Source organism: Chaetodon trifascialis, chromosome 7 (genome assembly GCF_039877785.1).
Source record: "Chaetodon trifascialis isolate fChaTrf1 chromosome 7, fChaTrf1.hap1, whole genome shotgun sequence".
Taxonomy (NCBI): domain Eukaryota; kingdom Metazoa; phylum Chordata; class Actinopteri; order Chaetodontiformes; family Chaetodontidae; genus Chaetodon; species Chaetodon trifascialis.
Window position 1 is genome coordinate 21,126,090 of NC_092062.1, and position 15,106 is coordinate 21,141,195.

Here is a 15,106-nt window from a genome sequence, read left to right on the forward strand (position 1 = left end):
GAAAGAATCAGAGACACTGTTTTCATTTCTTTAAAGCTAAGTTCTGTTGTCATTATCACACAGACAAGACATATTTCCATGATCAATTCAATTTTCTTACCTTACTGAGATAACGTTTTGTTTGCTTCCCCCCAAAATTATTCAACAGTATATTTCAGTAAACGCAGAATGAAAAAGCCATATCATATCAATACCAAACTACATAACTTTTGGATTATAAAGTAACAAAATTCTATCCGTAGCTTTTATTTTAGGTTTATACATGTTTTGGTATGTATGTAAGTATCTTATGTTACAATATCTGGCACTAATTATTAGGCTATAGAGTATTTAATGTTTTTAATTCCGTGAGACGCCACATGAGGGCACACTTACACCAGGATATCACTTCTTCGACTCGAGGGTTAATCTCCACATACACGTACGAACTAGTTAACTTGTTAGCTAGCTCCATCATTGTAGCTACAGATAGCCTACCTGTCAGCTCATAAATCTTTAGCGACATGCTGTGAATGCAATACCGATAAAAGTGTGTCAAAGAGATCGGCAGGAGGGGAGGGACGTGGGAGGAGGATCCCACGGTTTAACTTTGAGGGAGGTTGAACCGCCTTTAAAAAGGGAGTGTGTTTGTGTGTTTGTGGATGCCTGCCGTGAATCAGTAGAGTTCACTGAACCGTCGCGTGGAGACGTTTCCGCCCACAAGAAAGATGGCGGCTCCCTTGCTGAGCAGTCTGTCGGAGTCCTTAGGTTCCCCGGAGCCAGCGGTTCGACTCATTTTTTCTATTTTAATAGGTGAGTTTCCTCTCACGAGTGAGTTGCGGGTGATTCTGGTAGCTAGCCGAGCTGACATCCCGGTGACAGGTTTGAGTGCCGAGCTGCTCTCATCGCTGTACAAGTCCACTGCTAACATAACGGTTAGCCAGGTACTAACTGTGACACAGCTACAGTTCGCAAACCAGCTGTTTACTACTGTTTAGCTAGCTCAATAATTATCCTTATAACTCAACGACGGGCTTCCCCGAACAGACAGATTTCCAGAAAGCTTATGAATAAATGGCACACACCCTTGAATTACTCACTGTGTTTCCTTTAAACCATCACCAAAGGCTAAGTTGTTGCAGACATGAACACGGTCTCGTGTGGTGAAGGGATGTGGCTGGTTTGGTTGGTGTCTTGTGCCAAATATTGTCAACCGTCGGAAACTCCCCAGATTTGTTTAAGTCAATTTCCAATTGTTGGGTTATCTGGCTAACTCGATATTTAGGTCTCGAGAGCTTAGTAGACTTAAAATGAAGAGTACAAAATACGCCCTCCGTTTGGGTGACATTGTTTGTGGGCTGTAGGATGAACGTTAGCTTAAATGTGTGAGGCTGGTCGAAATGATAGCACCAATGTTGGGGAATGGGGGTAATTTGACATGGAGAATGGGCACAGGCTGCCAAAATATGTCCCCCAGCCCCTCCATTATCCACTTAGTTGAGTGGAGAGGAGACAAACTAACGGGGTTATCCATATTGGAACAAGGCCGCGATTAACTGTGACTTTATCTAAAAGTACACAAGGTTACAACCTAATCTGAAGACCTGCTGTTTTGTTACAGGCTGTAATATGTGGCACTAGTTAAGAGCCGCAGGGTCGGGATGTCAGAGGTGTGTGTGCGCGCGCGCGGTGGGGGAGGGCGTCTTACATGCTGTCCTCGCTGAACTTTGTTCTGACACATGAACACGTCTGTGCTCCTCTCACCAACAATACAACTGCCTGATCGTGGCCATTTCTGTCGGACTTTGATTGGCTAATGCCTGAAAGACTCCGGCCCGCCCTGTTGCATGTTCCTTATTCCAGCGTTGCTTCATGTTGTCTTGCATAATATTGTAGACATTTAAGTGAGCGCTTTGCAGAGCGGGGCCGAAAATATCACGTGGTTTTCGCCAGCCTCCTCCTCTAAACATAGGCTGACATTATTTGGGCTTCGGTTTGCCAGCTGCTTTGCGAGAGCAACTACATTATAAAGCACCTTGTGAAACCGGATATTTGATACTCGATCCGTAGTTGTACTATTTGTCAAGAATCTGCTGAAAATGCACCAAAACAACAACAAATCAATTTCAAAAGAAGTTTCCAAAACGTAGCATACAAGTGACTCAGACTTGTGTTATTCTACATGACTAATGTCTCATGAAGACAACAACAATGCATCAATCTGTCAGTAATTTTGGACTTCCCTTCTCTCTCTGTGGCCTCTAAAAAAAAAAAAAAACTATGTAGTTTCGCAAGCAAACAGTACACAAGCAGGAGTAAGAAGTGTACTCTCAACTGAATATGGATATTCTAGCACCGATGAATAATTATGGCTGCAGGGTGGTTCAAGTTGGATCGCCTCACCACAAACTACAGTGCCCCCTTTCATCGATACTCAAGAACATGTCAGGCGGTGCAATGATGTGGCCCAGTGATGTGTGTTTTAGTGTTTGGACAGCAATGCAGGAAGAGGTTAAAGCAGGCTGTGGCTACACCAGTAATACTTGTTGGATCAGGTCGTTGTTGGGTTCAGTGTTTTTGTTTACCGTAAGAAACATATCCTTTAAACTAACCCCATAGAGGCAGATGGAAACTTGAACCTTACTTTACATTAGACATCAAATGAAGCACCTTTTGTGTGTTAAGCTGTGTCTAAGTTGCAGCAGTGCATGTGAATATGCTGACCCCTCATTCATATCCATTAACGATAGATCTTTGCTCAACCCAGGAAAGACAACGGTGCTGGGATCCATTCAAAAAGATTTGATGGGCTGTTACATTATGCTGTAGATCGTATTCACCATCTCAATTTATGATTTTCAACTAGTCATAACTCAATATTCACATCGTAATTCTAACAAATATAATTTAGCAATTTGGTGGTGTCACATTTCAGCTATCTTCATGTATTATATGTCAGTAAAATGTGAGGAAGAACAGGTCAGACTGAGCCGGTTGGCCTTCTGAGAAAAGAAGTTTTACCACAATCCCTGGGAGTGTTTGTCCTTCCTGCAGTCGTCCTTACGGCAGTTATCTTTCCCCTCGAGGTGCCAGGTTTGCTGCAAGGCATACATACCAATGCTGCTAATGTTCTACCGTGTGTGTGCTTGTTTTTCTGCATTTGTGGGTTCCCAACACCAGAAGCTCACTCATGGTACGGGGACCAAAATGCTGGCCCCCCCATAACTTAAATCATTACATTTTGGGGTGAAGCCTTGGTCTGTGTAAAGTCCCCACAAGTGATGGAACCCACATGTGTGACGAATGTTTTAACCACAAGGTCAGCGTTGTTAATATCAGGATGTGTTAACAAAAGCTCAGTGAGCTGATCTGAAGACATGCACAGCATCTCCATTAATGTATTCATCTCCTCTCTGGCTGCCCTGCAGGGTATCCCTGTGCTCTGGTGTACCGGCGCTTCTTGTTCTACCAGCCTGCCACAGTTGTACACTTGTTCCACACCTTCTCCGGACTGGCTCTAGCAGCATTCAACTTTGGTGAGGCCATGTGTGATTATTCAGCTTTTTTTTTTTTTTTTTTTTTTTTTTTTTTTTTTATAGAAATGACAGCATTATTTATGTATGCAGTTGTGTCCATTACCATATGTCAGTTTTACATAGTCTGTATTGGTTTGTTAGGACATGTGTCAGGCCCCCTTTAAAGCTGCCCTGTTGAATTTTCTTGAAAACACACTATCATTGTAACCTCATGATTTAAAATACATGGTTATATTACTTATATATTAATTACGTGTGTGAATAAATGTAGCTTCTGCTCAATAAATCTTTTTGAATGCTACTTAAAGGTCCAACATGGAGCATTTCTGCGTTAAAATATTTAAAAATACATAAACCCATTTTGTTGAATTGTGTACTTACATTTCTCAAATATTTCTTACAAACTCAGAGAAATCAGTAACTCTTTTTCCACATAATGTTTCCTGTCAATGGCGTCATAACCCCTGTTTACCCCTGTTTTTTTTTCATGTGGATGAATCATCAACTCTCGTTGAGTCATTTCTGGATTAACAAGGAAGTAGATGTTCTCTTTGCAGATGTGCTCTTTAGTAAACTGTGCCAGCAGGTTTGACAAGTGGCGATTTATATCTAAATGTTATCTTTTGCTTGTCACCCTGACTCTTCCTATGTGGCTTTACACACATTGCATTTAGTACACTCGAGGCAGCAACTCACAGTTCTTTGCATCATCAGTTAATCTGCTGATTCATCGTTTCGTCCATAGAACGTTAAAACAATAATGAAAAACATTTAAGTTCCAAGAGCCCAAGGTGATGTTTTCAGATCATCGAAACCCAAAGATATTCAGTTTAGAGCTGCAAAAAAGTTTAATTTTCCAAGCAAAAATGTTAAACATTCGCTCGTTCCAGCTTCTGTCTTTTCCCTTTTCTCTGTGTAGCTTAATCATTAATTGCAGCCCTTTAGGTCATTTAATGTGTTATCACAGAGGACTAAGAAGAAGCTGGAACTGTTGATTTCTTTTTGTGACATTTATTGATCAAAATTGTATCACAGTTGTTTTGGATCAATTGCCTGTCGAACAGCTATGGCGACTAATTGCTTCAGCTCTGCAGAAGAGTAAACTTAAATTTTCCTAAGTGACAACAATAGTAAGAAGTGCTCCTGCAGATAGGATGGGTGGATGGATGGAGCTTGCAGGAGTAAACACAATCTGCTAACACTGATCTCTTTGTCTTTCCTTTATTCTGTTATGGCTGCACTTGGATTTTACAGCAGGTCTGTTATCTCTCTCCCTCTGGGTTACTTTATTTTCTTCCAACCCTCTTTGAAAGCGCATTTTGAGTCACATGTGTGTCATGGATTTGTCTTGTCGTCCTCTCTCCATCTCTGCCGATACTGAACTGTGCAGGAAAAACGCTGTGGTCATGTCCAGTCCTACATGTCACACTTGACTGCACTCACGATCATCCCCACCCCCCCCCTCTGTCCGTCTCTCTCCCAGGCGCTCAGATCTATCATTCTGCAGTATGCATCCTTGTCCAGTTCCTGATGCTGAGGCTCATGGGAAGGACGGTGACAACTGTCCTGAGCAGCTTTACCTTTCAAATGGTGAGGCGTCCGAGCGTTTCCTCTCCCCTTGCGTCCAGGCGTTCTCTATAGCATTAGCTCCCTTTTTTCCCCACTGTCAGACATTTACTGCAGTGGTGCAGATACTGCCCACCAGTTTTTCTGCACAGTCTAATGTCTGATTTCTGCATCTGCATTCTGCCACTTCCTTTAGTTGCTTTTTCACTGCCTACATACTGTTTGTCCCACGTACTAAAAGGGGTCGCTTATAAACAAGGCCAATAATCTAACAATGTAGTCACATGCTTCCCATGGGAAAGCTGGAGCCTTTCTTTTCGCATGACCTTCCATTTATTGCTCATACTTAAAGATATACAGCAGTGAAACCAAGTGTTTGAAGAGTAACGTGCTCACTTCAGATTTCCGTGGTTTTTAACAGCACATTTCCTGTGATTGCTTTCGCAGATTTCCTTGTTTTCATTCTTTTCTCCTGAGGTTTTCTGTCACGTCAAGCTGCAATTAACGTCTGATAATGCAAAGGTTTGTTCACTGCATGTCTTACAATCCCCTCATTCTGTCTCCCTGCAGTTATACCTGCTGGCAGGGTATTACTACACAGCAACAGAGGAGTATGACATCAAATGGACGATGCCTCATTGCGTCCTCACACTCAAACTAGTTGGTGAGTCAACTCGCTCTCCTTACACTCCTCTGGTTTCAAGCAGATGTTTTCACATCGTGTTTGATTTGGTATCTTTCTGTTGCTGTTGTTGCAATCTCCCTCTGAACTATAGTGGACCATTAACATGCTGATAAACTGCTGATATGGCCTTTGCATGCTTTGATGTGTTCATTCAAATGATCATGACAGCATTACTCACCCTAACATAGTTTCTGACACCAGTTGCATTTTCTGATTGCAGGTTTGTCATTTGATTACTATGACGGCGGGAAGGATCCAGTGAGTTGGTTGATCTCTCTTGCTTTTGCCTGCTTGATAGTTTGTCAATATGCTGATGTCATCAGTCTGCGAATGTTGTTTGTTTGAGTTTTGCACATTCTGTTACTTCCTGTCATTGTCATCTGTCGCTTTTTTTTCCATTCTGTCCTGTGTGAAAGAGTGGTGGAGGCGATTTTTGATTGAAAGAATATTCAGTAGTTTTGACCGCCAACAAGTCGATGATCACTGTGTGAAGACGCACAGCAAGAAGCAGCCAGTCGGTTACTAAATACAAGAGTAAAGTCATCTTAGTAAATAATAAATAAATGTGTAAATGCTGGGTCTTCAACGTAACAATGGATCAAACGAAGACCAATTATCCCCCAGCGCTCTGAGCTCTAGGTCAGGACAGACTCCAGTCAGCTAAGAGGGCCACTAGCTGCACGGCTAGCTGAGCTAACGGCAGCTTATAGCTACAGCAAAGAGTCAGTGAGCAGCGGTTACTGTGATGATATGTTGAGCTGTTTGTTTGGAGCACCTTATCTTACACATTGTACCTTTAACTGATCGATAAATGGATGAAACATGTCAGCTCTGTGCAGAGACATTATATTCCAATAGGTGTGTAAAAGAATAAGTGAATAGCTATGCTGATGAGGAAGCATTACCATAAATCAGCAGTGTGTGGGAGCAGATTTTTATTAATTTGACTCCAACAGCGGTGATAACCTATTAGACGCCACCACATAGGGGCTTTATTGCGAAGCAAACAACGCCACCTCAGAGTTTAGAGGAAAGTCATCCGACACTCCGAGCAAGCTCAAAACCAGTGTGAAACTAAACCAACCCAAAAAACCTGATTACAGGACCACGACCAACCCAAAGCAATGGAGAAATGAATTCAGCACAAGAAAAGTATGCTAAAACAGGGGTGGGTGATCCAGATAAAATTGTCCACCATGGTACATGTAATATCGCAACATCATTTTATATTATGAGGCAGCAAATGTTTCTGGAAATTCAATTGAGAGACCATAACTAGATGCAGTGTGAGTGACTATTTTTGGCTAATCCAATACCGGATTCCTCGAAATGATGTTACTTTATCACATTCATGCAAAAAAAAAAAAGGAAATCCAGTAATACCATAATCCAGTCTGACTCATTGATTTGCAGCATTACCCACAATACAGGCATTACAAAGAAGACAACCAGCGATGTTTAAGAGCTAGCTGCGACAGCATAAACAGTATAGTAAAATATCTTGACTCGACAGTTTCCATTGGCAGCTGAAGCCCCATCAAGGTGTATGTCAATCACTTGTTCCCTGGCTTCCCTCCACCAGTTCACGGCTCTTTTTGTTAACTCTGTCTGTTGAGTAGCTTTTCCCGCTCTTTCACTCAGCTTCTGTGCAGTATGCTTGGTTGCTTGTGACAGGTGTGAGTCGTTTATTTCACGTTTATGCTAATGAGTGTTTATGCTGTGCTTTTCGTTCTGTTTTGACTCTTTATCTGTTCAAAAATGTATGCGTCCGCTCTCATCTGGTTAATATTATCATTGATTCAAGGGCACTCCTCTGTGCACAGTTTGCAGCCTGCAGCTAAATGCCAGTGTTTAGCGCAGTCATATTGAGTTTGTGGTCAGAAGATTATGATCAAATTCTGAAAGAATCCTTTGTAAATAGAGTTCGCCAACATGCTTTTAAAACCTCCCTTCTTCTTCCTTTCATATCGCTCTTCTCCTCTTTTCTTTCTCTCCTCTTTTCTTCACACATCCTTAAACTCCAGTCTCAGCTGAGTAAAGACCAGAGGAAGGCAGCCTTGTCATCTGTGCCCTCTCTGCTCGAAGTGTGCGGCTTTTCCTACTTCTATGGAGGCTTCCTGGTGGGGCCCCAGTTTACAATGCGCACCTACCAGAGCCTGGTGGCAAGGGAGCTCACCGACTGCCCTGGACAGCCTCCAAACAGGTGAAAGAGCAAGAAAATGATGAGCGATGAAAAGATAAACAAGCTGAAAGATTACCTTTACTTTATCTCTGTAAAGCAAGCCAACTATCCAGTGTCACAGCCCTGTAGTTAATGTAATTACCTTCCCTTCTCCCATCCTCGTTTTGTTCCTTTCTCCTCCAGTATTATACCAGCTATGAGGAGGTTTGCTCTAGGTTTTCTCTGCCTGGTGACATATGCGGCATTTAGCCCCTATTACCCAGACAGCTACCTCTTAACAGATGAGTATGAGGTGAGAACAAGATGTTCACAAGCCACCACTGTGCATGCTTTCGTTTTCAGCGTTTCAGGTTATCTTACTCACTGTCTGAAATGTAAAACTATGTCCTGTCCACAGGCTCAGCCCTTCTGGTATCGCTGCGTGTTTATTCTGCTTTGGGTTAAAATCGGTTTGTATAAATACGTCACCTGCTGGCTTATAGCGGTAAGTCGCCTCTCGGCCTGCGATATTTGCATGAAATTTGTTTGGAAAAAGTGTCAAACTGCTAACGGTCTGCTGATTTGCTTCCCAAAACCAGCCTCATTTATAGAGAGGTGTATTTACATACAGTCTCTAGCTTAACACTTGTTGTGACAGAGCAGGAACAGTAGGACACTTCCTTTAGAAACTTTGCATACGCTCATACGCACATGATTTCTCTTTTCATGGTGCATCCGAATCATCTCAGGTTAACGGCTTCCAGTGCGTCAGGTTCTTCTGCTTTACGGCATGATTTTACACAGACAAATGATGAGAATGATGTGTGTTCTGTGTGTTACAGGAGGGTGTATGTATATTAGCTGGACTAGGCTACAATGGTGTAGTGGACGGAAAGCACCAGTGGGACGCCTGTGCCAATATGAAGATGTGGCTCTATGAAACCACGCCGCTTTTTGGAGGGACCATTTCCTCTTTCAACATCAACACAAACACTTGGGCTGCCAGGTCAGTGTCAAACCAGAGATATGTGATTTCCTCTGGCGTGTGTTCAGCACTTTGCTGTAAAAGTTAAATATTTACTTAAATGATAACAGTGAAGAAGAGGGCAACGAGAGTTGAATCCAATGCGCATATGTTGCAGTGCCTCGCAGAGACGGGGTAGCCCGGTATCACACGCCAAAGCCTCCCTTCACCGATTGTTTTAACACTGCAGGAATCACCACAGGGAGGGAGCGGACATCCTCAGAGGGGTTTAAAAGTTTCACTTTTCAAACAATTAAGGGCAGTTTTCCAGCAGGAGCTTGTGACATCGTTTGATGATGACCACTGCGAGCAAAGCAATTTATTGAACATACAGTTTATTACATGGTCCATTTCAGTTGAATGCATTAGCTACCTAAGCCCACTTTACTTTCTATTATCCAAAATTGCATGAGACACAGAGAGCAGAGGAGGGGGGGTGACATCTTTTCAGAATGCAAGTAAAAAGTCTCTCAAGTAACTAATAAGAACTTCACTTACAGGTGAGATTATAATATATGTAAGCAGCTGGTGGATGGAGAGTGAGATAAAATACACTGAAAGGGTATTTTTAAACCTGGGCCCTATTTTATTTTATTTTTTTTTTTGTACATGTTTTTGGATCTAAATTACTAATAGTTACAAAAACCTTTGGAATTGGTCCAGTAGATCTCCTCAGCCGGCAGCCACCAAATGGGCTACAATGGCTGCGATGTAATCCTCGGGGACTACTGCGCCCATCAAAGTAAATCCACTTGGAAGTGTTCTTTTTTTGCCACTGTCAGACTCAGATTGTTATTAACAGCCACAGTTTAGATCCAAACTAACCCTTTCAAACACCAAAGTCACACAATGACACAAATAAACTGATGGAGGAAGCAGTAGACCAGCCACTCCTATGCGGCGGCTTTGAACGGAGCAGCATAATGGCTGTTTCTGATTAAACAAAAAGGATCTTACTCTTTTTTAAAAAGGTCCATCTCGATGAGGACCCTTTCTATAGCGTTGTCAGACACTTAGAATAACAATCTGAAGCCTGTCAGTCGCAAAAACACTTTTAGTGGACGCACCTTGGCAGAAGAATTTGCCCCCAGGGATTACGTCGCCATTCCAGGCTGTTTCACGGCTGCTGGCTGAGGCAATTTACTGGACCAATATCTCAAACTTTTTCTATCTATCAGTCATTTAGACCCCAATATATGTAAAGAAAATTGGACCCAGGCTAAGAAATACCAAAATTACCCTTTAAAATGCTCCCATTGTTCGACCTACAAATAAAACTATATTTATAGTCCCATATGTGCCACTTCAGAGTTGTGATTCTCTCAGCACACGCTTAAACAGTTTAGCATTAAATGGGTTAAGTTTGATATTGTGTTTTTCTAAGCCCTCGTTCTCTGGAAGCCTGACTGGGTGGAAACATTAACGTGCAGGCTTTTTATGAGGCTTTCAAATTCATAAGACATAGAAACCAGAGTGAATCAGAGAGCCTTGACTAATTAGTATGAGGAAGACAATTTTTGATATATGGAGAGGCTCCTGAAGGAGTCAGTGTGCGTCAGACACACTGGTTTCATCCGAAATACTGTTTATAGCCGTTCCAAGTGGCCACATTCAAAGGCGGGGTGAAAAGTCAGCCGTTAATTGTACTCTGAATGCCTTTGAGGCATTCAGAGCGTTGAACTCGTTTGTACCCGCGAAAACTGGCAGAAGTAGATGTGCGAAGCATGAAGAGGGAGATTGAGAGAGAAGTTCATGTCCTGCATAGCGTCTCACCTCCGCACCTGGACAGCAGCTGTGCTAAAGGGGGCCGAGGGGCAGGGCTTTTAAAGCGTGGTACTTCACGTACTTTGACTGGCCCTGCTCTCTGGAGTTAGTGCTGCAGCTTGTTGCCAGTGTGCTATGAGAGAGGAAAACACACTGGCTCAGGGATTGAAAGTATAATGTGTGTGCACTTGTCTAAGGTATTATGACAGAGTCTGGACCAGCGCTGAATTGATGAATACCCTTGGAGAGGATGCAAAGTTGTTGAAATGTTTTAATATAACCTCAGTTGCTATGCAACAACAACTTTCAGGTAAATGAGTACTTGCCATGTAGGCAGCGAACGCTGATGCATTAAGCATTTCTGACTGTTCTTATCCAGTTTTTTAGTCAGAAAGAGATGATCCATAACTCCATCATTTCTCACTTTGTTTTTTTTTGTTGTTGTTTTTTTAAGAAATGTTTTCAAGCGGTTGAAGTTCCTGGGCAACAAGACCCTGTCTCACACAGCCACACTCCTCTTTCTGACCATTTGGCATGGCCTTCACTCTGGATACATCATGTGCTTCTCCATGGAGTTCTTCATCGTCACCGTGGAGAAACAGGTATGCTGCAGACACACTGTGGGGATGAGTTACCTAAAGATAATTATGTGCAGGAAGCTCAAACCATCTGGGTATTTATTTCAGTAGGTGGTAAATTTGTTAGTGTTTTGTGCTTATTTTCTCAATAAGCAGTATCTCTGTGCTCTGTCTGCATCATATAAACCCGTTGTTTACTCTATAACAAGTGACAGTCTCTTCTCATTAAATAGCATAGAGCTGCTGATCAGTTGCACCTCACTGTTGAATGTGCTTGTAATTAAATATTGACTATAGTTTTCTATATAACCGTGCTTTTATAGTATTACTAAAACTACTATGGTGTGTGTGTGTGTGTGTGTGTGTGTGTGTGTGTGTGTGTGTGTGTGTGTGTGTGTGTGTGTGTGTGTGTGTGTGTGTGTGTGTGTGTGTGTGTGTGTGTGTGTGTGTGTGTGTGAGACAGGCCCTGGCACTAGTGAGGGACAGTCCCTTGCTGACGAAGCTGGCCAACAGCGCGCTCTACCCTCTCATCTATGTAGTCCAGCAGTTTATCCACTGGCTCTTCATGGGCTACCCCTTAGTGCCATTCTGCCTCTTCACCTATGACAAATGGCTCAAGGTAACTCACAACCCTTTAGAGACCACACGGCTCATAGAACAAATATGGTTTCTCACGCTTGCAAGCTTCAGGTATCAAAGTGCAGGTTTGAGGCAACAGGGAAGAAGAACCAAATGCAAACAGCACAGTTCAAATTACCGGTGGTTCAGACCGAAAACTGCGCTGTGTTGAGATAATGCAGAGGGGTGATGGTGTGTTGAAATACAATCCACGGGCCGGTTACATTAAATTTGCAACATGGGAGCTCTGATTTGCAATATGAGATCATTTTGACATCTTTAACTAATCCAAACAAACACCATACTCGTCCAGTAGAATCTCAAGCGCGTCTTATTTGCCACCATTTGCACTCTGCATGCAAGTCGTGCTCATAAGTCATTTCCAAAGGCCACGGTTTGACTCGTAGATCCGTGAGTTACAAGGCTTATCAGATACCAAAACGTGACACAGATGTTTATGATACCACAAGAAAAGAAATGGCATCATGGCAGACCAAGCCAACTTTATTTATATGGCCCAAAATCACAGATTTGCCTCGATGCTTTACAGTCTGTACAGTGTACGACATCCTCTATCCCTGGACTGTTGATTCAAATAAGGAATAACTTAATGGGGAAAAAGATGGAAGAAACATCAGGAAGACCAACAGAGGAGGGATCCCCCTTCCAAATATACCATAATGTCAAGTGTACAAAATAGTAACCATGAAATCACTGCTGTTACTACGATGTACTTTGTCTGGTACAGTGAACATCGTAAAGAAAGCATTCATGTTACAGAGTAATCCAGCAGGATCGTGCACTTGATTGCACAATGCAGTGCTTTGTTCTTGTTTTTTTTTGTGTTGTTGCCAGAATATTCTGTTGTGTCAGTGAAAATTAGGGGACTGCGGTTTTTCAGGAAAGTTGTCGTCTGTCTGAACACGGCCTTAAAGGCGGCTCACTAGAAGGAACAATGGCATGGGAGTCTTAAACGTGGCCTAGAGATGAACAGGCAGGGTTTTCAGGAATGGGTGGAACTGTGTCAGATGAGCCACTAATATGATCTGATTGGGAAAGAGGGTGGTATTAAAACACTGCGGGTAACTGAGGGACGTGTGTGTCCTGATAAGGGATTGTGTAACAGGTAGGCAAAGAGCAGCAGGGTCAGGTGATTGACAAAGGCAGGAAGCGGTGGACAGGTGTCATAATTACATTCACACTGATAAATGAGGATTTGACTTTGACTCTCGTGTCTCTTTTTCAGGTGTATTCGTCCGTCTATTTCTGTGGACACGTATTCTTCCTCGTAGCCTTTTTAATCATGCCATACCTCCGTAAGGTGCTGGTGCCTAAGAAAGAACGGAGCCAGAAGAAGCAGGATTAAAACTCGGTACAAATACTTGGCATGGTAAGCGGCTCACTTTGAGACAATGGCGTTGTTGCAGAGACAAATGAGAAGCTGTGAGTCAGTGTTTTCAGTGGTTAAACATCCGTGTGTTTTCCTTCCAGGTCTGTCTGAGGCTGAATATCCACTGAAGTGAACTGTGACTCTCAAGGAGCAGAATGGGAAATATTTTAAGGCCTTTAGTAAAATATATATCTATGTATATATATATCATATGATATATATGATATATATATGTCCATGTAAAAATAAATTTCTATATATTTTTGTGTTTTAAATGGAAGGGTGTTTTTATAAACATTCGGAGAAATGTTTACAGGAAATGACCATCGTGCCACATGAGGTATTTGTGAGCCAATCAGGGGCGCTTTCCTGTTCGTTTTTTTTTTCTCTTTCTAAGGAATGTGGGACTCAAACAACTTGAGAGACTTACATGCTGTCGACACAGAATTGCACTCACCAGTCACGGGTTCAGAGTCTGTCATTGGCTCCAATGTGTTTTTATTTTTTATTATCCGTTTCATTCCTGTCTTATGTCTAGCACCCACCTTTAGCAGCAGCTTCACAGGAGGTTTAAGCACAGGCCCAACATGTGGCACTCTCTAATGTAATAATACAAAATGCATACAGCTTTCTGCAAAAGACAGAAAATAATAATAATAATACATTAATAATAATCAGGAGGGTTGTCTCTTGAAAATGGCTGCCAGTGGTTACACAAGCACTGTAAATCACACACTAACCCCCAATTCAAAATGGCCTTGTATTAATGAATGTTTCTACAGTACATTTGTTTTGGTTTTAATTTGATTTGTGATGAGAAAAAAAAAAGACTTGATTTTATAGAGTTTTAACAGCTTTTATGAAAAAGAAGATTTTGTAGCTTTGGAATAAGATTTCACCAGACGAATTTGCATTGTTCTGCCTTTCCTCGTTTGACGTTGCTGTATTTTTCTCTTCCTTCTCGCCGTGTATCCTCTTCTCCCTCTGTTCAGTCGACACGGCTCCTCCGCCGGCCTTGACTCAAGCCCGGGCCTCCGCTCTGAAACACTCAGACGTGAAAGTGGAACATTTCAGTAGGGGACTTGCACACTGCCCAACCGTACATTCACTACAGTTATTGATTCTGTTTAATCCCACGTTAACTCTGATCTCCCTGAATATGCTGTCTTTAAATTGTGGGACGGTCTCATTTTGAACTGGAAGCAAAACAGACAAAACCAAATTGAGGAAAAGAAATCCACCTTTGTGTCTCCACCCAGGCCTGAACATCAGGTGGTGATTTACAAGAGTGTGAAGTAGAAGCATCCCATCCCACTGTGGGGATGCCACCTTCTTTAATTTAATTTGATCTTTTTCTTGGGAGGGCTGGATTGTCTGATCCGTGGTGTGCTGGAGGAAGGCCCAGCACTGATGCTGCTGCCGCCCCTCTCGCTGATGCTGACACACACGGAGTGGACCAACCTCACTGTAGCAACAGCAAAGATTTTAGTAATATTTATACGTGACATGGAGATTATTAATTGATGTGAACTGTTATTTCAAGAGACTACTTTTTTGCCTTATTCCTACCAAATGTACAAAGGAAAAAAAACACTTGGGCTGGAGGGGGAGGGGGGGTTGATTTTCAAATACAGTTTTATAATGTTCATTAAAATGCTGCATTTCAAGCAAGGACTCTGTAGTTATTATATGTGTGTGTGTGTGTGTGTCTGTGTGTGTGTGTGTGTGTGTGTGTGTGTGTGTGACAGGAGCACAGGGCAAAAGGGGGTACTATGACGTCATTTTGCGGTCTACTTTAAGGGGAG

General features: G+C 42.4%; 1 protein-coding gene across 1 annotated transcript; it reads left to right on the forward strand.

Moving 5' to 3' along the window:
• Positions 1–612: 612 nt before the first annotated feature.
• On the forward strand, positions 613–14,912 carry lpcat3 (lysophosphatidylcholine acyltransferase 3). The gene is made up of 13 exons (XM_070967189.1): positions 613–792; positions 3,408–3,515; positions 4,999–5,105; positions 5,652–5,745; positions 5,987–6,024; positions 7,791–7,969; positions 8,132–8,240; positions 8,346–8,432; positions 8,770–8,933; positions 11,170–11,317; positions 11,757–11,912; positions 13,158–13,301; positions 13,403–14,912. The coding sequence occupies exons 1-12, from the start codon at positions 708–710 to the stop codon at positions 13,275–13,277; spliced, it is 1,395 nt and encodes a 464-aa protein (XP_070823290.1). The 5' UTR covers positions 613–707; the 3' UTR covers positions 13,278–13,301; positions 13,403–14,912.
• The last annotated feature ends 194 nt before the right edge of the window (positions 14,913–15,106 follow it).

Coding starts and splice junctions, on each gene's coding strand:
- lpcat3 (XM_070967189.1), top strand. CDS start 708: ATGGCGGCTCCCTTGCTGAGCAGTCTGTCGGAGTCCTTAGGTTCCCCG. Junction 8,241..8,345: donor TCTTAACAGATGAGTATGAG/GTGAGAACAAGA, acceptor TCCTGTCCACAG/GCTCAGCCCTTCTGGTATCG. Junction 11,913..13,157: donor CCTATGACAAATGGCTCAAG/GTAACTCACAAC, acceptor TCTCTTTTTCAG/GTGTATTCGTCCGTCTATTT.